Here is a 21,217-nt window from a genome sequence, read left to right on the forward strand (position 1 = left end):
CGTTTTAAATGTTGCATGAACTGAATTTGAAAGTAAACTGCTGTCTAAACAGTGTTAGTGGAGTTATTTTAAGATGTTTTGCTGATGCAGCGTCTTGCTAATAAAAGCACCTTTGAAAGAAGGAAACTTTTCCTTTTTCTCTTTTCTAAGAATTATTCTCCAAAGGTCTCATCGGGTAACAACATCACCAACATCACTATGTCTTGTACATAAATCTCCCTGAAGTTGTTTTTACGTTTCTCTTCCTGTGCAGGTTAAACACACAAGACACAATGTCTGAGCTAGTGAGCTTTCGGGGTGTCCGGCCAGCCGTGTCCCTCTGCTCCCAGTCTTGATGCTAAAGCTAAGCTAACTAAGTCATGAGACGGCTATCTATTCCCCCCTTTGACTTTTAGCAGGAAATTAAAAATAAATGTATTTCCCACAATGTTGAATTGTTGTAACAAAGTGTCATCTTTAAATAGCTGTTTCATTCTTCGCTCTTCATATCAGTCGTTTTCAACATCATTAGTTATTGTATTGCACTTCATTTACATTACTATTTAATGCACACGCTGTCAGATCCTTTCATTTGAACATAAGGGGAATAAAGATTCATTGAGATGACTTGAGTAAGAAAGAAAGAAAGAAAGAAAGAAAGAAAAGTGTATTTTGATACTACTGAAGCTCTATATGAACACGCTTGATGGATGAAGTGAGGACGAGCAGAGTGAAGATGGACTGAAAGCAGCCGGGTTGAATAAATGAGATAAAAAGATCAATGAGTCCGTCGTCCTTCATCTGAGCCCGCATGTCATCGTCGTCGCTGCGCCCACCTGGACTCTCCAGACCGGTGGACACCACCTCCTCCACGTTGGAGCCGTTCAGGTTGGCCTTCATGATGCGGTCCAGCGTCACGTCGGACCAGAACACCAGCTCCAGGCTGTGGTGGAAGTCCAGGGCGATGGCGTTCTCCAGGTTGTTGAGCAGCAGCGTGTACTCGGAGCGGTGCGGCAACACCTGACGGATGTCGATGCGGTTGGCGAACAGCAGCACCGGCTCCGGACCTGAGGAGGGAGGGGCGGGGGGTGGGGGTAGAGTAGAGGACGGACACGGATGAAACAAAGTGGGACGGCGAGAGGCGAAAAAACTTCCAAGTGAAAGTTGGAAAGTTACTAAAAGACAAAAGAAAAGAGACAAGAAAAAATTTAAAAAAATTAAAAAAAAAGTCGGGAGCAACGGTCACTTTTAATAAGAGCGGGCATTAATCTCAGCGGAGGCGAAGGTCCGGCTCCTGGCAGCTGCCTCGCCGCCAGTCGTGACCTGCGTTTAACTCCGGTCTGCAGCAGATTGATGGGCTGCCGTACCGGGCCTGAACTCTTACCTCCTGCCGCAATATCTAAATCTAGTCCAGACCCTCCGAAACGAGCCGACCTCGATCGGAGTCCAAGCCCCCGGAGCGGAGCGGCGGATACAGTTACGGCCCGAGCAAGAAGAATAAACACCGTGCAACCGAACTTTTTACGGTACATTAAGGTTTTTTTTTTTACCTTGAGCTTTGCAGCTGCGCTTGTCGGGTCGGAGCTCGTAGCCCTGAACGCACCAGCACTGGAACCCCCCCTCGGTGTTGGTACAGCCCTGGCTGCAGTAGCCTTCTTCGGCACACTCGTCCACATCTGGAACGGACCACAGTGGCGGGAGGGGGCGGGGGGGGGGGGAAGAGGGAGGCAGAGATGTTGGCGTCAATCTCCCACGGGGCTTAACAACCAACTCAAGACACACATAACTCATTCATACTTTATTACACGTCCACATCTTCATTTTTTTTTTTTCATGTTGCAAACACTCCCTTAAAATCTGGGAAGAAATACCAAATAGATTTGAATGTCTCTCTGTGATTTTTTAAAAAGATTGTGGCAGTAAAACTTTTGACTTGTGGCAAAAATCCCAGTGAATTCTAGTCAATAACGTCTCAGCCCGAAGCGGAATTTTCAGCGAAGTTTCGCGGAAATCTGTTCATACTTTTGAGAAAATATCCTGCTGACATAAAGAAAAAAACTGACAAACTGGAGAAAACAAAACTGTGAACTGCAGAATTGACCCGAGATGCTTGGTAACATTTAGGAAGTTAAAGACAGAATAAAAGGAGATTATATTCCCATTTCTTTCATTACTAATTCTTTGTACTTGTTTCTTTGCAATATTTTCCCAGCAAAACACTCTTTCTTCAGTTTTTCATCATGTAATTCAAACTTAAAAAAAAAAAAAAGTGAGGCTTTTATTGTGTTAAGTGCCCTGAAATGACCTCTGTTGCGATTCGCCCCTATATAAATAAAAATTCAATTCAATTGGATGCTTCTTCGCTTCTTCGTATGTTAATCATGTTTCCCATTTCCCCCGGACCATTTTGAGTTTCTAAAAGAAATGAATATTTAATCTCCCGAGCGTCAGCGGCGCCGCGGCAGTTTTACAGTTACGTCATATTTAGGAAGTCAGTCAAGCTATCAAATGTTTAACGCAAAGTAGCAACTGGCCAATTGTCAAACTCTGCAGAGGTCATAAATATTAACACCCTCAACCTGCTCACTCACTTTCAGCGTAGACTCCGTCTGTCAGACACACACACACACACACACACACACACACACACACACACACACACACACACACGCACGCACGCACGCACGGCTTTACCCTGGCAGGCTTTGCCGTCGTCCATCAGCCGATATCCAGTGTGACAGGTGCACTGGACCAGTCCTCTGACCATCTGACACTTCTGGGAGCAGCCTCCGTTATTCTGGTTACAGTTGCCCTCGCTGGAGCGCGGCCCTGCACCAAACATTACAGGAACACAAACACAGCATGCTGATTCAATACAAGTACGAACGCGCGCGGTAAAAAAAAAATACGCGGTATCGGACTCGCCTGGCGTCGGAGGGGCCCTGACATATTTCAGTCTCGCCAGGCGGATGGCGAGAACTATCAGTCAGATCGAGGCTAAGATAGCAACACGTGCAGTCCAGACACTGAACACTGATGAAGTGCATTTCACGGTTTCAAAGGATGCTGTTGACTGCCTGGCCTTTTTCCTCCGGTGCCTTCACCAAAAAACACTTGAGTCTTTGCAAGACAAGATTTCCAGTTGGTGAGTTTTTTTTTTTTTGTTTTTTTTTTTTTTTTAATGCTAAAGAGAAGGATAACCACTGATCTTCCCGGTGGATCTTTTCCTTTCAAGCTTAAAAAATTTGACTCGTACAGAAACAAATATTGAATTCTAATGGGGAGAGGTTTTTTTTTGTGCCTTTGTGCAGTAACACCGTATATCACATTGGAAAGATAAAGTAAAAGCCACTTCACTATAAAAAGACTGATATATATGAAGGCAGAGACTGGCGTAGTAGCTCGTGTACTCACGGCAGTCGTGGTGTGGGTGTTCGTCGGTGCCGTCCCCGCAGTCGTTGACCTCGTTACACACCTTCCTCTGACCGATGCAGCGGCCGTTCCCACACTGGAACTGATCCGGAGCACACGGAGGACTCTCTGTTGAGGGGATGTGATGATACACGCGGTGAGACCACATAGATCTACCGACTGAAAATGATTTTAATACAGCATTTAAATAAATATATCCGCTAGTAGGCCGTGATGTTGTTAAAATGAGCAGTGCTGCTTTGTGGATGTTTTTTATTTGCAGGATTTTTTTTTTTTTTTTTTTTTTCATTTAAAAGTGCATTTAAATCTCTGGTTTGGCTTAAAAAGGGGGACGTACGGATGATGTAAAAGATATTTATTTTGATGCACCTGTGCAGCCACGAAAAATAACATCCAGAGTTCCCATTCCAAGTCAAAATGTCAAATTCTGACTAAAAAGCTGAAGAATTTTTTTTTTTTTTTTTTTTAAACGGAAACCGTCGCCGTGGCTGCCACAGGCTCCCTCTGCCATATTTGATAGATTTATAGTAGTTTTACAAACTTTACATTTTTCTTTTCCGTAACCAAAGCTCCTGAAATGTACATTTTCCTGCACGTTAGCCTTCGTAAGCAGGTTCAGGAAAAGGCAAATCTTTACTGAAGCGTTTGCCACTTGTTGATGAACAAGGGGGATAAAACCACTCAGGCAATACGGGAAAAAAAAAAAACATTAAATAACGCAATAAAAAAAAAAGAATAAATGGCAACTAAAATTTAAACATTCCCTTTTATTCAAGGAATTGGCCCTAAAAATGATCGAATCCCCTGAGTTTCCTGTCCACTGTCTGGAAAAGAGTTTATAAAATTCCCCGATACTCCCTGACCGCTGGGAACCCTGAAAATCATGGAAATAAACACCTCATTACATACGAATAAAGTGCTGCAAATGAGCCGAATATTAAAAGAAATTTGCCAAAAATACATTTTCACAGTTCAAAATGTTCCTGCAAAGTAACCTGAAACTCCTTCCCCATCGTGGCTCTGTTCACAGGACGACAGACCCCCCCCCCCCCCCCCCCCCCCCCCAAAAAAAAAATAAATAAAGAAAACTTTGCAGCTCTCCCCCCCCACTCTACAGCCTGTTCTCGTGTTCATTTCCAACTCAATATCCAGTCCTGCGCCTGCGGTTTGTCCACTGGCCGGTGGAGCAGCCAAACTAATCAGCCTATTGTTTTAAAACTAACTGTGTCTCTCACCAAAAAGAGAAAAAAAAAAAAAAAAAAACAGAAAAAGAGTTTCCCAGTGGAGGAGGGCCGTTCAGAGCTGTTGTCATGGCTACGATTGAAGCTCGCGTTATATTTAGCTCCTGAAAACAACGGTAGCAACCACCAGCCTCACCAGTCTTCTCGCAGCCCTCTTCGTCGCTGTGATCCGAGCAGTCGTCCTCGCCGTCGCATCGCCATGACAACCGGACGCAGCGTCCGGTTCCACAGCGGAACTGTTCGGCCCGTGCACATGGACGTGGCTGCAGGGGGAAAAACACGCGCACAAACCTCACTCTTAGACCGGGTGATTCGAGATATTACGAGTGAAGTCACACAATCGACGGACATAAACACGTGAATATTTTATTTTTTCTGGGCTACTCACTGCAGTTCTTCTCGTCTGATTGGTCGTCGCAGTCGAACTCGCCGTCGCACCTCCAGCCGGCGTTGATGCACATCCCGCTGCTGCACATGAACTCCACTGATCTGCAGGGCTGGTGAGAAGCTGCGCGCGCGCACACACACACACACACACACGCACACACACACACACACACACACACACACACACACACACACTTCATCAAACTTGTCGGTCACAAAAAAAGTCACGAAGGGATTTTTAAGATCTCAACTTAAGTTGTAAAAATGTAAAAATGCCAAAAGTTCTCGCGTCTGAAATGACGATTCGTTGTTTCCTCTTTGTTTTGTACTGATGAAATTAAATATACGCTTTGGCGAGGATGTATTACTTTCGGTATGTCCGGACCTTTTGCAGACGAATTAACTGACTGGTTATCCTGAGAAATTAAAGATAGATTCATTGATGATGAAAAGAAGAAAGCAAATGCGTGATCTTTAGTGTTTTGTAGATACAGCAGTGGGAAATAGGTTGCCGGAGGTTTTCACAGGTCCTCTCCGCTAACTTTAACAAACACCACGACCGGGGCTGCGTCCCAACTACGTTGAGAAAAGGTCGAGCAGCGTCCCGTTGAATCCGTCTCGTCAACATGCCAAAACGCCGCGGTGGATCGGAGCAGATGAACTTTGAGGAAAGCTGAGAGTTTGAACTGTGATGTACTGCTGCGTTTATGAACTGGGGCTGCCGGGTAATTGCTGGTCCACTTCTCCCTCGAGTCCATTCAGATCGAGTATCAATCTCCACTATTTTTTGGGATAGTAGTTTGTGCATAATGTGTCTATTTTCAGATCAGATCCCGACTATCAACCTCTCGAATAAAAGGCTGAAAGCTTTATCGTGTGAATAAGTCGGCACTCCAAAATGACACGTTTTAAGTACGCCGTCCTCTCTGGATTTTGTCCGAGGACGTAAAAGTTTGAAAAGAAAAAGTGCCAAAATGCAAACATACAGTTTTACTGCCATAAACATTAATGTGTGTGTGTTGTTTTTTTTCTTGTGATCATCTCTGACGAGTGATCACAGCCGTCCCACCCTGAAAATCTCCCCATCGCATCTCTACGCAGATCAAAGTGAAGCTCCGTCTGGCAGCAGATGAGGACGGTAGGTGGATGAGAAGATTAAAGCCGAATCAAACGTAAGCATCTTAAATTCTCCGTGTGTGTGTGTGTGTGTGTGTGTGTGTGTGTGTGTGCGTGTGTGTGTGTGTGTGCATCTGCATCTCTCTAACAGGTTTCCTCCGTGACGGCTCCCGTCGAAGCCGCGGTGGGCCGCGAGATAAGGGAAGGGATGAAACGATAAGCGAGGGAAATGCAGAGGAAGACCGAAAAAAATGAAAGAAAGAGAGAAAGAAAGAAAGAAAGAAAGAAAGAAAGAAAGAAAGAAAGAAAAGATGTTGCAGAGCTTGAAGCGTCGTCCAGGCCGATCAGCTGGGCAGGAGAAGAGAGAGACCATCAAAACAGCAGGTGGCTCTCCCACCGAGAGGGAAGGAAGGAGAGAGAGGGAGACTTATTGGACACGAGAATCGGCGTGGGACGCCCACACACACACACACACACACACACACACACACACACACACACGCACATGATTCATCCATCCTTTATGTCTCTCACATACACACATGCAGCAGCAGCTATGCTCTTTCATCTGCTCAGCCATGCAGCCGAAAGCAGTATCAATGTTCCCGAGTGGTAACGAGGCATGCAAGTCTGAGTGTTTTTGGATGTGTGTGTGTGTGTGTGTGTGTGTGTGTGTGTGTGTGTGTGTGTGTGTATTCACATGAGGGAAAGAGGCAGAGAGAGAGTGAGAGAGTGAGAGGCTTCTTGTCTAACAAAGCGCCCTTCATGTGTCTGCAGAGTGGATGCCAAGGAATGCTGTCTGAGGATGGGCTGTCTTATGCCTTTTGAGGAATGCCTCCTCTGTGTGTGTGTGTGTGTGTGTGTGTGTGTGTGTGTGTGTGTGTGTGTGTGTGTGTGTGTGTGTGTGTTTTTTTTGTTACCTCATTGGACCCCCCCACCGTATACACATCGAACTCGTCGGGACCCGGTCGTCCAAACGGGGGACGAAAAGCTTAATGAAGTTAAACTCCTGAGGTTCCTGGTTGAGGAGGGTCGGGTCAATGCAGCAAAAGTGTGTGTGTGTGTGTGTGTGTGCGTGTGTGTGTGTGTGTGTGTGTGTGTGAGAGAGTGTCCAGAACCTACGAATCCACTTTAAAGCCGGATATATACCTGCTGTTGAATCACGAGTTTGCGTTCATCGTACTCGACTATGTACTGTTGGTACTGGAGGACTCCACCAGAGGGCGCACCAGCGAAAACAATGATAGCGTTAGAAAAAAAAATCTTTATATGCCCAATGTAAACAATAAACACGGCCACAATCTAGGGGCGGGTGGGGTTGGGGCGGGGTCAATACTTTGCTGGTTCTGGCAATGACAGAGGGGACAAAACTCCGTCCACACTTCAGTTGGGACGTAACAGACACGGACTTGTTGACATTCAGTTTTTCAGGTCACGTCTTCGTACCGCCGCTCCACCGGCCTTCCCCGTCATGTTTAGATTGCATTTTTGCGCGCACGTCGAGTTTAAATTTCAACGTCCGGCGGGGAAAGTACCCCGTCGAACCGGCTGACAGGTTTTAGAGCATTTTTGCAAGCTTGAAATCTGGATCCGTGTGTGTGTGTGTGTGTGTGTGTGTGTGTGTGTGTGTGTGTGTGTGTGTGTGTGTGTGTGTGTGTTCTCTATAATTCCTGGTTAAAATGCGCTGCTGTATTTTTTTTACCACAGAAGTCATTCGAAGTATTTTTAAGGTCTTCCTACTGTCCCTTTTTTTTTTTGTTGTCGTTTCTTTCGTAAGACTTCGATTCCAGCTTAACGAAACAAAAATGAAACACTTGAGAAACGAGGACGTGGGAGCCGAACAACACGACTTCATCGAGGATCAAACGATGTTGCGAAAAACCTTGAACTGCGTTTATCGCATTGCAGATAAACACATCAAAGGGGAGGAAACCACTCTGTGTTTTGAGTGAGTGAGTGTGAGTGAGTGTGTGTGTGTGTGTGTGTGTGTGTGTGTGTGTGTGTGTGAGAGATGTGGCGGGCAGTTAAAGACGACGAGCGAATGGAACGAAACGTGAGAAATCAGAGACGAGAGAAGGAGGAGGAGGAGGAGGAGGAGGAGGAGATGCTGAAAGATTTGTCGGCAGCAGGCAGCGTCTCCACGGTGAGGAGATGGAAACATGATCGTCTGTGTCGGGACTTCACTCTGTGTGTGTGCGTGTGTGTGTGTGTGTGTGTGTGTGTCAGAGTGTGTGTGTGTGAGATGCACTGACAGGAAAGATCTAAGCGACAGAGTGTTTTCCTATTATGACAGACGCTGTCGAGCAGCAGCTGTTCCCGAGACCGACCTGCCGTCGCTGGAACGTCGAGGCGGGTAATCGGCACTAAAACGTGAAGACGAGAGGACGGTTTGTTTGACGCCGAAGCTGCGCGTCTTTGTAGCGGGAGACACCGAAGGCAGCTTTTTTTTAAAGCCTATAAAACCCTCATTTCCGTATAACGTTTGATCGGTGCGTGAAAATACCTGATTTTAATGCTTTTTTTTTCGGGACCGCCGACAGGAAATGAATCAGCAATTATTTGAATATTTGATCGATCAATGAACTCCATATTTCTATTTTCAGCTTCTCTTGATTGGGTGTGTTTTTTTTTTGTTGTTGGTTTTTTTTTTTAACTCTCTTCAGTTTTCCCTGTAAACAGAGTATCTCTTTGGTTTCTGGACTTTTGGCCCGGACGAACGAGCCATTTGGTGATGTCACCTCGGGCTGACCAGAACTTCAGATTGGCGTTTGTCGTCATTTTCTGACCCGTTACAGACTAAACATTTAATCAGTAAATCAGAATAACACTCAACAGGCCAATCAATGATGACAAAAACGGTATTTGCAGCTCTATCTGTCCCATACAAGCAGCAACCCGCCATGACGTCGCCCGCTGGTTTGTAAAAAAAAAAAAAAAAAAAAGCCATTTTGAAGCCTCAAGTCTGGCATTTTGGCCGTCGCCATCGCTTTTTTGAAAACCAAAAGCGACCATATTTGGACGTGCTGGGGAAGAGCAAGGTTGTAAATATGACTTCAACCAGAGGACGCTGTGCCCCATCCACTTATACCAGAAACCTGACTCAATCAAACCAGACATGCCCTTAAACGTAGCCGTAAGTTGTTGTTGCCATTTTAAATTTTTTTTTTTTTTGAGCCAGCCCCTAGTGGCCATTACTGTTATTGCACTTAAAGGGCACTTTAGCATCGGCTTCACTTTTCAGACCATTCCTATATACAGTCTACGGTCACATACTACAACTCCTTCTCAAAAGGTTTTTTCTCCTACAAGGCTTCAATTGTCTTCAAGAAAAATATTTGAGTATCACGTGTTGTGCAACAACTAAGAAATGAGCCAATAATGAACTATTAAACTCCAGTTGAACTGGCGCAGAAAGCTGCGGGGACATGAGCAATGACTGGAGGAGGGAGGGAGTGAAGTGGAGAACAGGGGATTCGAGAAAGAGGACACTTCTGCCAGAGGGAGAGAAGAAACTTAACTCTCGTCTGACGGCGCAACAGAGCTGATCTCCCGGAGGAGGATTTGTGTTCGTCTCCCCGTACAAGACGCTGCTTGGCGAGAGCGTTTATCTGTACGTGTGCGTGTGTGACAGCAGCTCACTGTGATCTTCACACCAGCAGGACCGGCTGGATCAGTGACTCCACGGTGACAACGTGCGACGCATTTCAGATCGTTAAAGTGAGACCGTTTTGGTGAAGAAGGATCCTTTAAAATGCGGTCATTATATCATGGAGTTGTTACTGGGCTTTGTACTGAGCAGTGAAAGTGAGTCATTACATGGAAAGACTGGCTCTGGTATAAACAAATTATATTTACCGTTTACAAATGACCACAAACTAATTTCTGGAAAGCAAAGTTTGTGTTTCTAATCAGTCAGTCTGCAGTAATATATATAAGTGAAGCAACATGTTTTGGTGAATCAAAACTTCTGCCCCGAGTTAATCCTAAAATGTATTTTGTGATTAGGTTGGACAAAGTTTAAGGGAGAGACCGTATGTAAAAGTGGACGTAGCTTCCGGGTCTGAAAAATGAGGCCGAAGCGCCTTAAGCTGTAATACCACCGAGTGCCACTAGAGGTCGGCCCCGTAATGTCCCCACAGACTCCCAATCCAACTCGAAGTCAGGACATTTTTTTTTTCCAACGAGTTATTTCGGTTTTGCTAACTTTGCGGTTTTGAGTAAATCTTGTCATTTCTTTCAAATAGATTTGGACTTATAATCTTTTTTTTTTTCTCTTTTTCTTCTTCTTTTTTTTTTTTTTTGTGTCCGTTAAATTCAAATGTTGACAGAATAGGAGTACATTTTGTGGATCACATTCAGTCCCTCCTTCTTATTGGTTTTCTGGCGGTCCATCTGAAAATCATCCCATCGTTAATTAAGAGAATAAGCTTCAAAAAGCTGTGTTGTCAGTTTGATTGACAGGCCTGCGGTGGAGTCGGTTTTCCGCGCTATCCGTGGGCCGGGACTTATGTCAGCCGTAACAGCGGATTAGCGTCTGAAGAGACAGACTTTTCCGTCAGAGTTCGAGGCGAACAAAACACAACAGTTTTGCGTCGGAGCCTTTCGTACTCCTTGAATCTGAGCGACGCAGGGACTTACAGCAGTCCGACTCGTCCGACCAGTCTCCGCAGTCGTCGTCTCCGTCGCAGTGGTAGATGTCCAGGATGCAGCGCCCGTACGCGCACTGGAACTCCTCCACGCTGCAGGTGGCCGTCATCACGTCCGAGGCTGAAACGAGACGCACAGGAAAAAAAAAAGACACGCGCTTGAAACAGATGCTGCGAAAAGCAGGCGCGGCAGTTGGCTTGTCGGAGGCTCTTTGAAGCTTCCACCCGACTCTGCCTGAGTCTGTCAGAAAACTCCACATGAAATGAGGGAGAACAAGTTCAGCTCTCTAATAAGACGGCGGACATGTTTACATGCTCGGCGGGAAGCTTCGGTACCGTGAGAACCGGGTTTACGTGCAGCTGGTCGCCTGTCGCAGCCGTAATGTGGAGTTATAATGATGCGGCCCGAAGAGGATTTTTTTTTTTTGGATCAGACTTGAAAGACAGTTTGTCCTGTTTGAATTTTACAAAGACACCGCTCAAATATGGAAAGTGGACTAATTAAGACTCATTTAGTTCAGTTTTTGAATTTCAGTCTAATTTGGGATTTAATTATTTTGCATATGATGATAAACATGCTGCAAGTAATGGTTTTCTATTTCATAAATATTCAATTTCTACCTTATACAAGCAGAACGAGTCTTAATTAGTTATTTGATTATGAATTGAACGTTTTTCCACAATCGCATTAAAACCTCCCGTTATTTTCTCAAAACCGGAAGCACAAAACCCCAATTTTCAAACTACATTCACAAAACCTCTGACTTTTCTTGCAAAACCAAACAATCGCCTCAAAAACAGTTTCATCTGACGTTGTCAGATCACACTCCGCTTAAATGCAGTAAAAGTAAAGAAGTAGAAAAGGAACAAAGACAAAATGTAAATGAGAAGATGTGCATTGGAGGATGCGGTCAATAGTGGAAAATCCTGTCCACCATCGACACCGTTGAGTTCTTCCAAATCTTCCAATAACTAGTCTAATGGTGTTGTTTTGAAGGACCATGTCAGCTATGAGGGCCTCACTGAACACGGTTTTATTACCGCAGCTCGAATTTCACCGGAAATAGCTGTTGGTTGTCTCCCTCTTCCTCGTCCCCCTTCGTCCTTCCTCTCCGATAGATTCTGTCCATCGACGGTATGAACCTTAAACTGGCTCATATCGGTCGCATCTCTTCATTAGCATCACGTGTGGTCAGTTACGAGTCGTCGTGTTAAATTGTGTTTTAACTTTCCCCATCACCATTGTGCATCACAGTCCAAAATGTGTTTCAAGTTTGGCAAAAAAAAGAGTCAATGAGATCTGCAAAACTGGGCGAAAATTGTTCCCAAAAGAGTTTAATTGATTCAGTAAATGGTTTCAGCTGCCTCAAAGTATTTGGTTTAGTGTTTTAGGAATTCAGCGAAAAACTGTAAATAAGATGTTTTCCTGGCTGTACGATGAGTCTCGCTGACCTACAAAAATGCAGTTGGCGTCCGTGTCTGAGAAAAAAAAAAAAAAACTTTTGAAAGACGTCGCACACAAACACGCTCTCGAAACAACTCACGGCAATTTTCCTCGTCCGATCCGTCTTTACAGTCCGTGTCCCCGTCGCAGTACCAGTGCTCGGCGATGCAACTCCCGTCCGTGCAGCGGAACTCCTTGTCTGAACATTTACGCATATCTGGCATGCGGGAAAAAAAACAAACAAAAACCACACAAGTCATATGAGAAGACAGTTTGAATAAATACGGTGCCTATGTGTGTGTGTGTGTGTGTGTGTGTGTGTGTGTGTGTGTGTGTGTGTGTGTGTGTGTGTGTGTGCACCCACCGCACTGTTCGTCACTGTTGTCGCCGCAATCGTTGTCGCCGTCACAGTGCCACAGGCTGCGGATGCAGTAGCCATTTTGGCAGTGAAACTCGTCCTCCTCGCACTCTCTGGGGGCTGCAGGGAGAGGAAAAAGAAAACAAAAAAAGAAAGGAGGTCTCAGAGGGCAAATGTTACAGATACGAGAAAGGTAGAGCACAGATATTATACGAGAAGGTGATAAAAACGCAAGGCATCCTTGAGCTCCGCTCACATCCTATCTAAAAACCCGCTGTGGCACCGGGGTGGACCGCTGCCTTTCATGTCCGACCCAGAGCCAAAGACCCGAGGAGAAGAAACAAGATGTTTTTCTCTCTCTCTCTCTCTCTCTCTGTGTAAACGGGCTGAACTTTTTCCAAGGCTGCAGGTCTGAAGACTCAAAGACTCGCAGACCAGAACATCCTGCGGTTGGAGCTCGGCACAAAAGACATCGAAAACAGACAGCGACAGCTGCAGCGCAGCGAGCGAGGAGGCTGAATAGAGTGGCGGGGAATGCTGAAGGAAGTCACCGAATATCATCATAACTTTTGTGCAGAAAGCGCTTTTCTTTTTTCACCCAGATGAATGAAGACGAATAAAAAAAGATCAAACTGTGGGTCCGCTTGAATTAAGGTTCCCCCACTCGAAATCAAACTGTCAAATTCCCCCCGACTTCTCCTCGACTTGGATTAAAAAGACTTTCCGTGACCTGTAATGGGTAGAACGACCTACTACCGTTGTGCTGAGCGAACAAGAAACAAGACACATTTCTATTAAACCAGGCCGTCACCTACCTGCTTTTGTTGCGCCGATATGGAAATCAATTAAATAAACGTCTAAAGAACTGGATGCAGAGGCAAAGAATTTATCTAACAGAAAAAGCCACAAAAAATGTTTGAGAAATATCTCAAACCATATTCTCAGCATAATCCTCATCCTGACCTAACAAGAACGGTGCTTTCTTATTGGCCAGAAGCCCGGTCGGGCTCATCAGACGAAGGATGAAGATGACCGGTAAGTGCTGCATTCGGGCTGTAAATTGTCGAAATATGACCGTCGGTAACATATAACAAATGCAAATATTCACCATGTTATCATGAGCGAGTTAAATGTTGCCTGTTATTGGAGTTAGACATCTTACATGCATAATAATCCACCATCCTACCATGTTTTCACACTATACGGTAAAAAAAAAAATCCATCCTAGAAATCAATGAACACACCATTTTAATTGTATTTATACATATATAATTTTATTTATATATATATATGTACTCTACCTCCTGCTGTATGTTCAGGAAGCGTTTCATTAGACAGTTAACCTTGAGATAAAAGTCACATTTGCCATTCATGCCGACGAACCCCGACGACGCAGGTAGAAGGGAACTCCGTGACATTGACGGTGTTTTCCAGTTTCGAAGCCTCTCATTTATCCAAACGACTCCTTCACCTCGCTCCTTTAATCACGCCTCCCAAAAAAAAAAAAAAAAAAAAAATCACACCGCCTGCTTACTGTTAACCGCCGCCATCGATTGGCAGAGGGCCGGGTCGCGAGCGGGCGCCGGGTAAACAGGTTCGTCGAGGAGAACCAATGATGGATGGATGCCCTGCCCCCCACCCCCATACCTTCCCCTCTCCCCCCCCTCCCGACTCGGCAGGCGGTAATCTATAATTTATCAGTGCCGTGTGTGAGCGTTAAGACAGCTGAGACAAACAGAGCGAGATAAAAGGAGCCACCAACAGAAGGCTGAAGGGGACAGACAGACGAAGAAGACGAAGGTATTACAGAAACAGACTCACTCCACTTCTGAGATCAGTGATATGATGCGAGGGCTCAGAGCCAATGTACATATACTGTAACATATGATGTGTACACTGCACTTTATTTGTGGATGGTGTTATATTTCTGCACGCTGATTAAAAAAAATCTTGGTTTTGTTATGTAAATATCATTTTTATGTCAATTTTGCATTAGCCAATAAATCCGTGGTTTATATTTCGATACGTTTGTGTATAGACAATAAATTGACATGTAATAAATGTTCAGAAATTAAACTTCTAAATCTGCTGTTTTGCAATTTGTGAATGTATCTTAAATTCTTTGTATTTGTGGGGTTTTTTTTTTTTGCATATGGGCAGTGTATTGTCAGGGTTTTCATGGAAATGAAATTCTCTTCACTTTCTATCTTTACTTGTAAGCACTGAATTCACAAGCTATAAAAGGGCCAGTTCATCCACATCAACATATTATGCCTTTAGTACTGGCGGTTTCTATCCAGGTAGATTGTGCGTGATGACATTGTCAGATGTACGTTTTAGAGATGTCGTTTGATACAATGGAGGTGAATGGACTCTTGTTTAGCGCTCAACGGGTTGAAAACTTGCACTTGAATTCGTGCACAGCAATTCTTAAAAGTTGTTTTTCGGTACTTTTAGATATTGCAAATTCAAATTGGAGCAAACCAGCCCAGTGCTGCCACTATCTACACATCACTAACAGGATATTAGTGCACTGACCCTTTAAGCTAACATACAAAATGTCATTGTTATATCTTCTGGACTTCAGGTAAACTGATAATGGATTTTGAAGTCAATACCAAAAAAAAAAAAACCTTTTTCTTTTCTAATATCTTTTGTTTTTTAACATTTTGTACTGATGCCTTTTGTGTTACAAGTAAAACACTTCCAACTGCCTTTTTGTTGTAGCACAATATCCAAAAGAAGAAAAATCCAATCATGAATCATCATCATTTTTCCACATAAACTTGTAACATAAACAAACATTTTTGAGAAGGATCCTTTAAAATGCGGTCATTATATTAGGGAGTTGTTACTGGGCTTTGTACTGAGCAGTGAAAGTGAGTCATTACATGGAAAGATTGGTTCTGGTATAAACAAATTATATTTACCGTTTACAAATGACCACAAACTTAATTTCTGGAAAGCAAAGTTTGTGTTACTAATCAGTCAATCTGCAGTAATATATGTATAGTGCAATATATCAGATTTATTAGATCTGATTTATTAGTTTGGCGAAGGCTTCATATTCGACTGCGAAACCTCAGCTGACCTCGCCCTCGCCTACACCCCCCCCCCACACCCTCTCCCCATCCCCTCCGCCCCCCCTTTTAAAAAAAAAAAAAAAAGAAAAGAAAAGGGTTTAAATCCTTGGGTGGGTCCAAATGAAAATTTAATTCCAGCCGCGCAATCGACAAACACACTCATTTTTTTAATCTATTATTCATCTGGCAAGAAAATAATTGATTCTCTCCCTCTCTCTTGTGTCTCCATAGCTCCCTCGCCCCTCCCATCCGCGAGGTAAACAGAGGGTGGGGTCGGAGGTCAACAAGCCCTCAAGACGCTCATCATTCACGCAGCAGCCAAACGTCAAAGGGCAAAGGTTGCTCTCGGAGTCATTACCAGACTCCCTACATGTGTGTGTGTGTGTGTGTGTGTGTGTGTGTGTGTGTGTGTGTGTGTGTGTGCGCGCGCATGTGTGTGCGTGTGTGCTGAGATAATGTTATGTTTTTTTGTTTTTTTTTTGTGCTATTTTTTTTGTCTGAAACGTCTTTCAAACTTCAAGAATTTCAAATATCTGGTGTTCAAACACAGACATCCGCGGCACCTCGGCACACCTCACTCTCCCCGTGTTTGTCTGAAAATCCTGACAAGTGCTCCGGTTCCACCCGAGCGTGGAGGATTGCCCCCCCCCCCCCCCCGCCTCCACCCACCCCCCCACCTCTCCACCTTCTCTCCCACCATCTCTAAATAATGAAATAAACCCACTGCATCGTGGGGAGAAACAAAAAAATATATATCGGGAGGTGAAAAAGACAGACAGAGCAGGGTGGAGATAAAAAAAAATAAATAAATAAATAAAATGAAGAGAAAGAGAGAAGCATGAAATAATAATTAGTTTGGGAGAAAGAAAAAAAAACAGGGGAGGGAGAGAAAATTTTGTTGGGCATGAAGATGAAAAATTCATAGCTGGCCTCGCAGCAGACAGACCTCCCATCAGGAAGTGATTCGGTGTCTGGCTGATGATACCGTATGTGGGTCAACAGAGGAAAGGAGGAAAAAGAAAAATTGCTGGATGACAGACAGATAAGAAAAAAGAAATCATTGTGAAGAGAAAGAGCTATAGGTGGAACCTGCTGGACACGTAAACCACATGAGGCGTCGCAGGAAACAATCAAGAGTGATTGGCGGGTCAAAGCGCCAGGCCGGCCTCATCAACCGACTTGTTGGTGGAAATAAATTCCCCCCCCCCCCCGCAAAGTTAATACTCATCGATCCACATCAATTTAAAGTGCTCGTCTTCAGTCATTTTGTCAGTGAAAGCAAAATATCTCCACAAATGTTCAGTGGATTGGTATCAAGTTTGGTACGGACCTTCACGGTGACCAAAGGATTCATCCTATTGAATTTGGTGATGGTTGAGTGTGAAATAAGAGCACCTCAACCAGTAGAAATGCCACTTGTTTGGGGCGACCCGATGGCCGAGTGGCCGGGGAGCAAACCACATGGGCGCGTACACCGGTCACCGGTTTGCAGCAAGTCACTGGTTCAAGTTCAAGCCTTCTCATTTCCCGTCAACCTCCACTGCCACTGTCAAATTAAGGCATAAAATACCTAAATGACCCTTCAAAAAAAAAAAAAATGTCACTCGTCCAACAGTTTCCGTTCAGTAATCTCAAAAAAAATGAGCGATGGAAATCTTCTCGGCAATCTTAACCGCACGTACGCCGACATAGCGACGCTGCGATCTGCACGCCACCTCCAGTCGGGTGTGCTTTGGGTCGCAGTGACACACAAAGCCAACGGAACAACTTAAGTGGGCGCAGTTACATATGAATTCAGGACGAGTTGAACTCGAGCAAAACGCGCACCGACATGAAACGAAAGTCCTCTAAACTGAGCGAAAGCGTCCATGCATAATCCAGAGCGCAATGAAATTAGCATTACTTCATAATGCACGAGGTGGACCGGAGAGACAGACTGAAGCTACCTGGCGAAACAACACGAGGTGAAGATTCGCTTCGTTTTCCGTCTACAGACTCCTTCAGGGCGTCACCCGCGGTGACAGGCTGCCGCCAGCACGGCATCACCACCCGCGAACTGAACACGCAAACCCTTCGTCTTCCTCGGCCCCGCAAGTCCGACGGCGAGTCCACGGACCTTCAAGCCGTTTCTTTGACGGGTACGTCGCCGAGCGGGGAGTCTTTCCTTTTTCTCAATTATTGCTCTATTCCGCACCCGCCAACAGCCAATCAAACTCGCTTAAATGTTCAACAAATGAGCCGAGCTCAAATGAACGAGAGCGAACGGACGGCGGTTTCAGTCATCGTCAGAGGTGCCGGGGCTCAGCGGATGTTTCTGCCGGTGTAACGGGGAGTTTTGGTGCGAGACGCTTTGGTCGGTAAATGTGTGGGGTTTTTTTTTTAAACGTATTTCCGTCACCCGACCAACCATCTCGCCGGCTGGCAGCTTCTCTTTTTGTGAGATAACTGCGCGCCGTCTGTTTTGAGTTTAACAGAGCGAAACAAAAAAAAACAAAAAGAAGAGCTGGGAAATAAAGACGGCATTAGGAAATTAAAGTCCCCTGAAATAAATCAAAAATAGCCCTTTGAAAAACATCCCATTTTTAAAATACAATAAAACGTATTCACGTTAAATGATTTACACGTTAATATATTGATTGCCTCGTTTATGTATTTCTGAATTCATTTCATCGCCTTGTTTATGTATGTATTTATTTATTTATTCGACACGGACCTAAAAATGGCATTCTTTAAAGACAGAAGGGGGCGAACTGCTGTTAAACCCATCAAACCGAACGAGACAAACATAAACGATGAAACGTCAGCAGTTAGTTCAGCAACATGTGTGAAAGCCCCCTCGACTCCAAAGTTAGTCCCTTGAAGGACGCCGGCCGACTCGTCCTGCCACGTGTCGCCTCCATCAGGGACACATCACACCCTGAAACTATTCCCGTCTGCTCGCAGAGCGTTGAGGGTGATTAAACCCAAATGACTCTGTCGACACGGACGCGCGACCGCGTCGTTACGGCGTAAACACGGGGGGCGAAAAAGCGGGACGCGGAAATCGGGCCACTGGCTGCACCTCCGCTAATGGAAAAAAAACACGTGCACGGACGTCAAACAAAGTCACAACGATGGGAGGCTTTCTTCAGACATCTCAGACGGTCCGGTCCGTTGAAGAGGTGAGAAACGGTGAAAAACACTCTTCCCTTTTCAAAAAATAAAAAATAAAAAAAAATAAAATGTCCTCACAGAGATAGAAATCCATGCAGCAGAGCCACAGATACATAAATACGAGTGTGGAAATAGACACGCCGCTTACCTCACCCGCTGCGGACCACATTCTGCCTGGCAGGCAGCTGAGGGGTATTTTGGGTGGAACATGTGTGCGTGCGCGTGCACACACACACACACACACACACACACACACACACACACACACACACACACACACACACACACACAAAGATAACTCCCAAAGTTAAAAGAGGAACCGAATAAAATGAAGTCAAAGGTCAGAAAATGTCTTGCGCGCTAGACGTGGGAGTGCTGACCTCTCGCCACAGCGTTTGTGTGTGTGTGTGTGTGTGTGTGTGTGTGTGTGTGTGTGTGTGTGTGTGTGTGTGTGAGTGACAGACAGGCAACTCCTTCAGACTCAAAACAAACACCTCACCGCACATGGCTGCCTCAAACATCTGTCCACTTTAATAACTCCCCCCCCCCCCCCCCCCCCCCCCCCCCCGGAGTCTGACGGAGCGGGTCGAGTGTGCGTTCTCTGCGTGTGACGGCGCGTGTCAGCACGACCGCCGCTGTTTGTTTGTTTGTTTGTTTGTTTGCGTGCGCGCCGAAGGGAGAGCAAGTGTACTTACGGCAGTCCTGTTCGTCGGAGTCGTCCTCGCAGTCGTTGTCTCCGTCGCACACCCACGAGCGACGGATACATTTGCCGTTGTCGCAGTGGAAGTCCAGCGGCGAGCAGGTGGGGAGCACTGCGAGGAAACAACAAGACAACAAGTCTGTCAGGAACAAACAAACAAACAAACGAGCCAGGGGAAAGGAAAGGAAAGGAAAGGAAAGGAAAGGAAAGGAAAGGAAAGGAAAGGAAAGGAAAGCTTTGAGAACTAAATCAACTTTGGTATTTTTTTTTTATACTTTTTATTACATTTCCCTTTTTCCTCTTTAATCTTATTTATCTCCTGGTTTCAGATTTGTCCGAGTTCTTATCATCAACCAGACCGTTTGCAGGCCAGAGTAACGTTGGATTGCGTTCTCAGTATGATGTCACTGCGATCTGCGATCAGATTTGAGAACTGCTGGATTTGATCAGTTTGTGAAATTGAAATCTTCCAGAGATGTGGAAGTTATGCTTTATTTCATATTTCCAGGAAGTGAACATCAATCCATCATTTTTTTTTTTTTTTTTTTTTTTTTTTTTATCAGTGTCCACCCAACATGAAACGTCTCCTCGAACTTTTGCATTACGTCGCAAAGAAAGCCGCATATCAAGTCAATCAACGGTATGCTTACGTTGCAGTACATGAACGTTGAAATGACTTGACTTAAAAACTTCGAATATTGTCAGAACTAATCGAATCGACGAATACTGCAAGGAAACCAGATGATGGATGACATCTGCCGATCAAATCCACTTACAGGTCTCTCAACTTGTTTTCAAGACACATTGTGGTCAGGATGATGAAAGCTCGAAGATTCGACACCCGACTGTTAATGTCAAGCTCGCTATTATTGAAAATTACCCCCGAGGCTAAAACTGCCTCACTCATTTTTTCACGATGATGTCAGTTTATGTAAATCGGCGTGGACGCGGACATGTGATTGGAGGAAGTCTTTAAATAAGTCAGCTTTTGACTAGTGACCATATTTGGACGAGCCAGGGGAGGAGGGGCGGATCTGATTGGAAGCCCGGCGATATTACGTCCCGCCCGCCGATAAGTCTTATGCTGACTGCACCACAGGCCTGTCAATCAAACAGAACACTTCTTTTTGACGCTTATTTTACAATAAATGACGGGATTATTTTCAGATGGACCGGCAGAGAACGAACGAGAGAGTTGAGCTAACGACGCCGGGATAACTCGGATCAATTTTAGTGGCCTTGAAGTTTATGAGAGAAGTTGAACGGGAGCCTATGCAGCCGGAGGCCTTTTGGAGCCGACCTCTAGTGGCACTCGGTGGTATTGCAGTTTAGGGCACTTTCGCAATCGGCCTCATTTTTTCAGAGCCGGAAGCTGCGTCCACTTTGAGATTATCCCATTGAATCACATCTCAAAATACAGATGTGATGACAATCCTGCACTAAAGGTCAGAGTTCTGACCAGCGGCCGTCAAATCGGGAGGGTTTATTCTCCGGCTGGTCTCGGCCGCTTCGGAGTCTGATCCCCGAACTGGAACCCCACGGACGCATCATCCTCCTCCTCCTCCTCCTCCTCCTCTCGCCGGTCCACTTTCTTACCCTGAACTCGGGCTCAGCGCATTCCTCCTTAACTTCATATCCGCTCTGAGTGCAGCTACTGGCTATCTAAGCAGAGCCCGAA

General features: G+C 45.1%; 1 protein-coding gene across 1 annotated transcript in view; it reads right to left on the reverse strand.

Moving 5' to 3' along the window:
* Positions 1-21,217, reverse strand: part of lrp4 (low density lipoprotein receptor-related protein 4) — a 63,679-nt gene that overhangs the window by 23,967 nt on the left and 18,495 nt on the right. Inside the window, 11 exon segments of the mRNA XM_069165798.1 lie at positions 816-1,046; positions 1,530-1,655; positions 2,674-2,808; positions 3,394-3,519; positions 4,789-4,897; positions 4,899-4,915; positions 5,041-5,160; positions 10,794-10,922; positions 12,346-12,462; positions 12,610-12,723; positions 19,535-19,651. Of these exon segments, the coding sequence (XP_069021899.1) occupies positions 816-1,046; positions 1,530-1,655; positions 2,674-2,808; positions 3,394-3,519; positions 4,789-4,897; positions 4,899-4,915; positions 5,041-5,160; positions 10,794-10,922; positions 12,346-12,462; positions 12,610-12,723; positions 19,535-19,651 (1,341 nt within the window).

The sequence above is a fragment of the Embiotoca jacksoni genome, unplaced genomic scaffold, assembly GCF_022577435.1.
Source record: "Embiotoca jacksoni isolate LCO1_2020_lvr unplaced genomic scaffold, fEmbJac1.0.p SCAF_35, whole genome shotgun sequence".
Taxonomy (NCBI): domain Eukaryota; kingdom Metazoa; phylum Chordata; class Actinopteri; family Embiotocidae; genus Embiotoca; species Embiotoca jacksoni.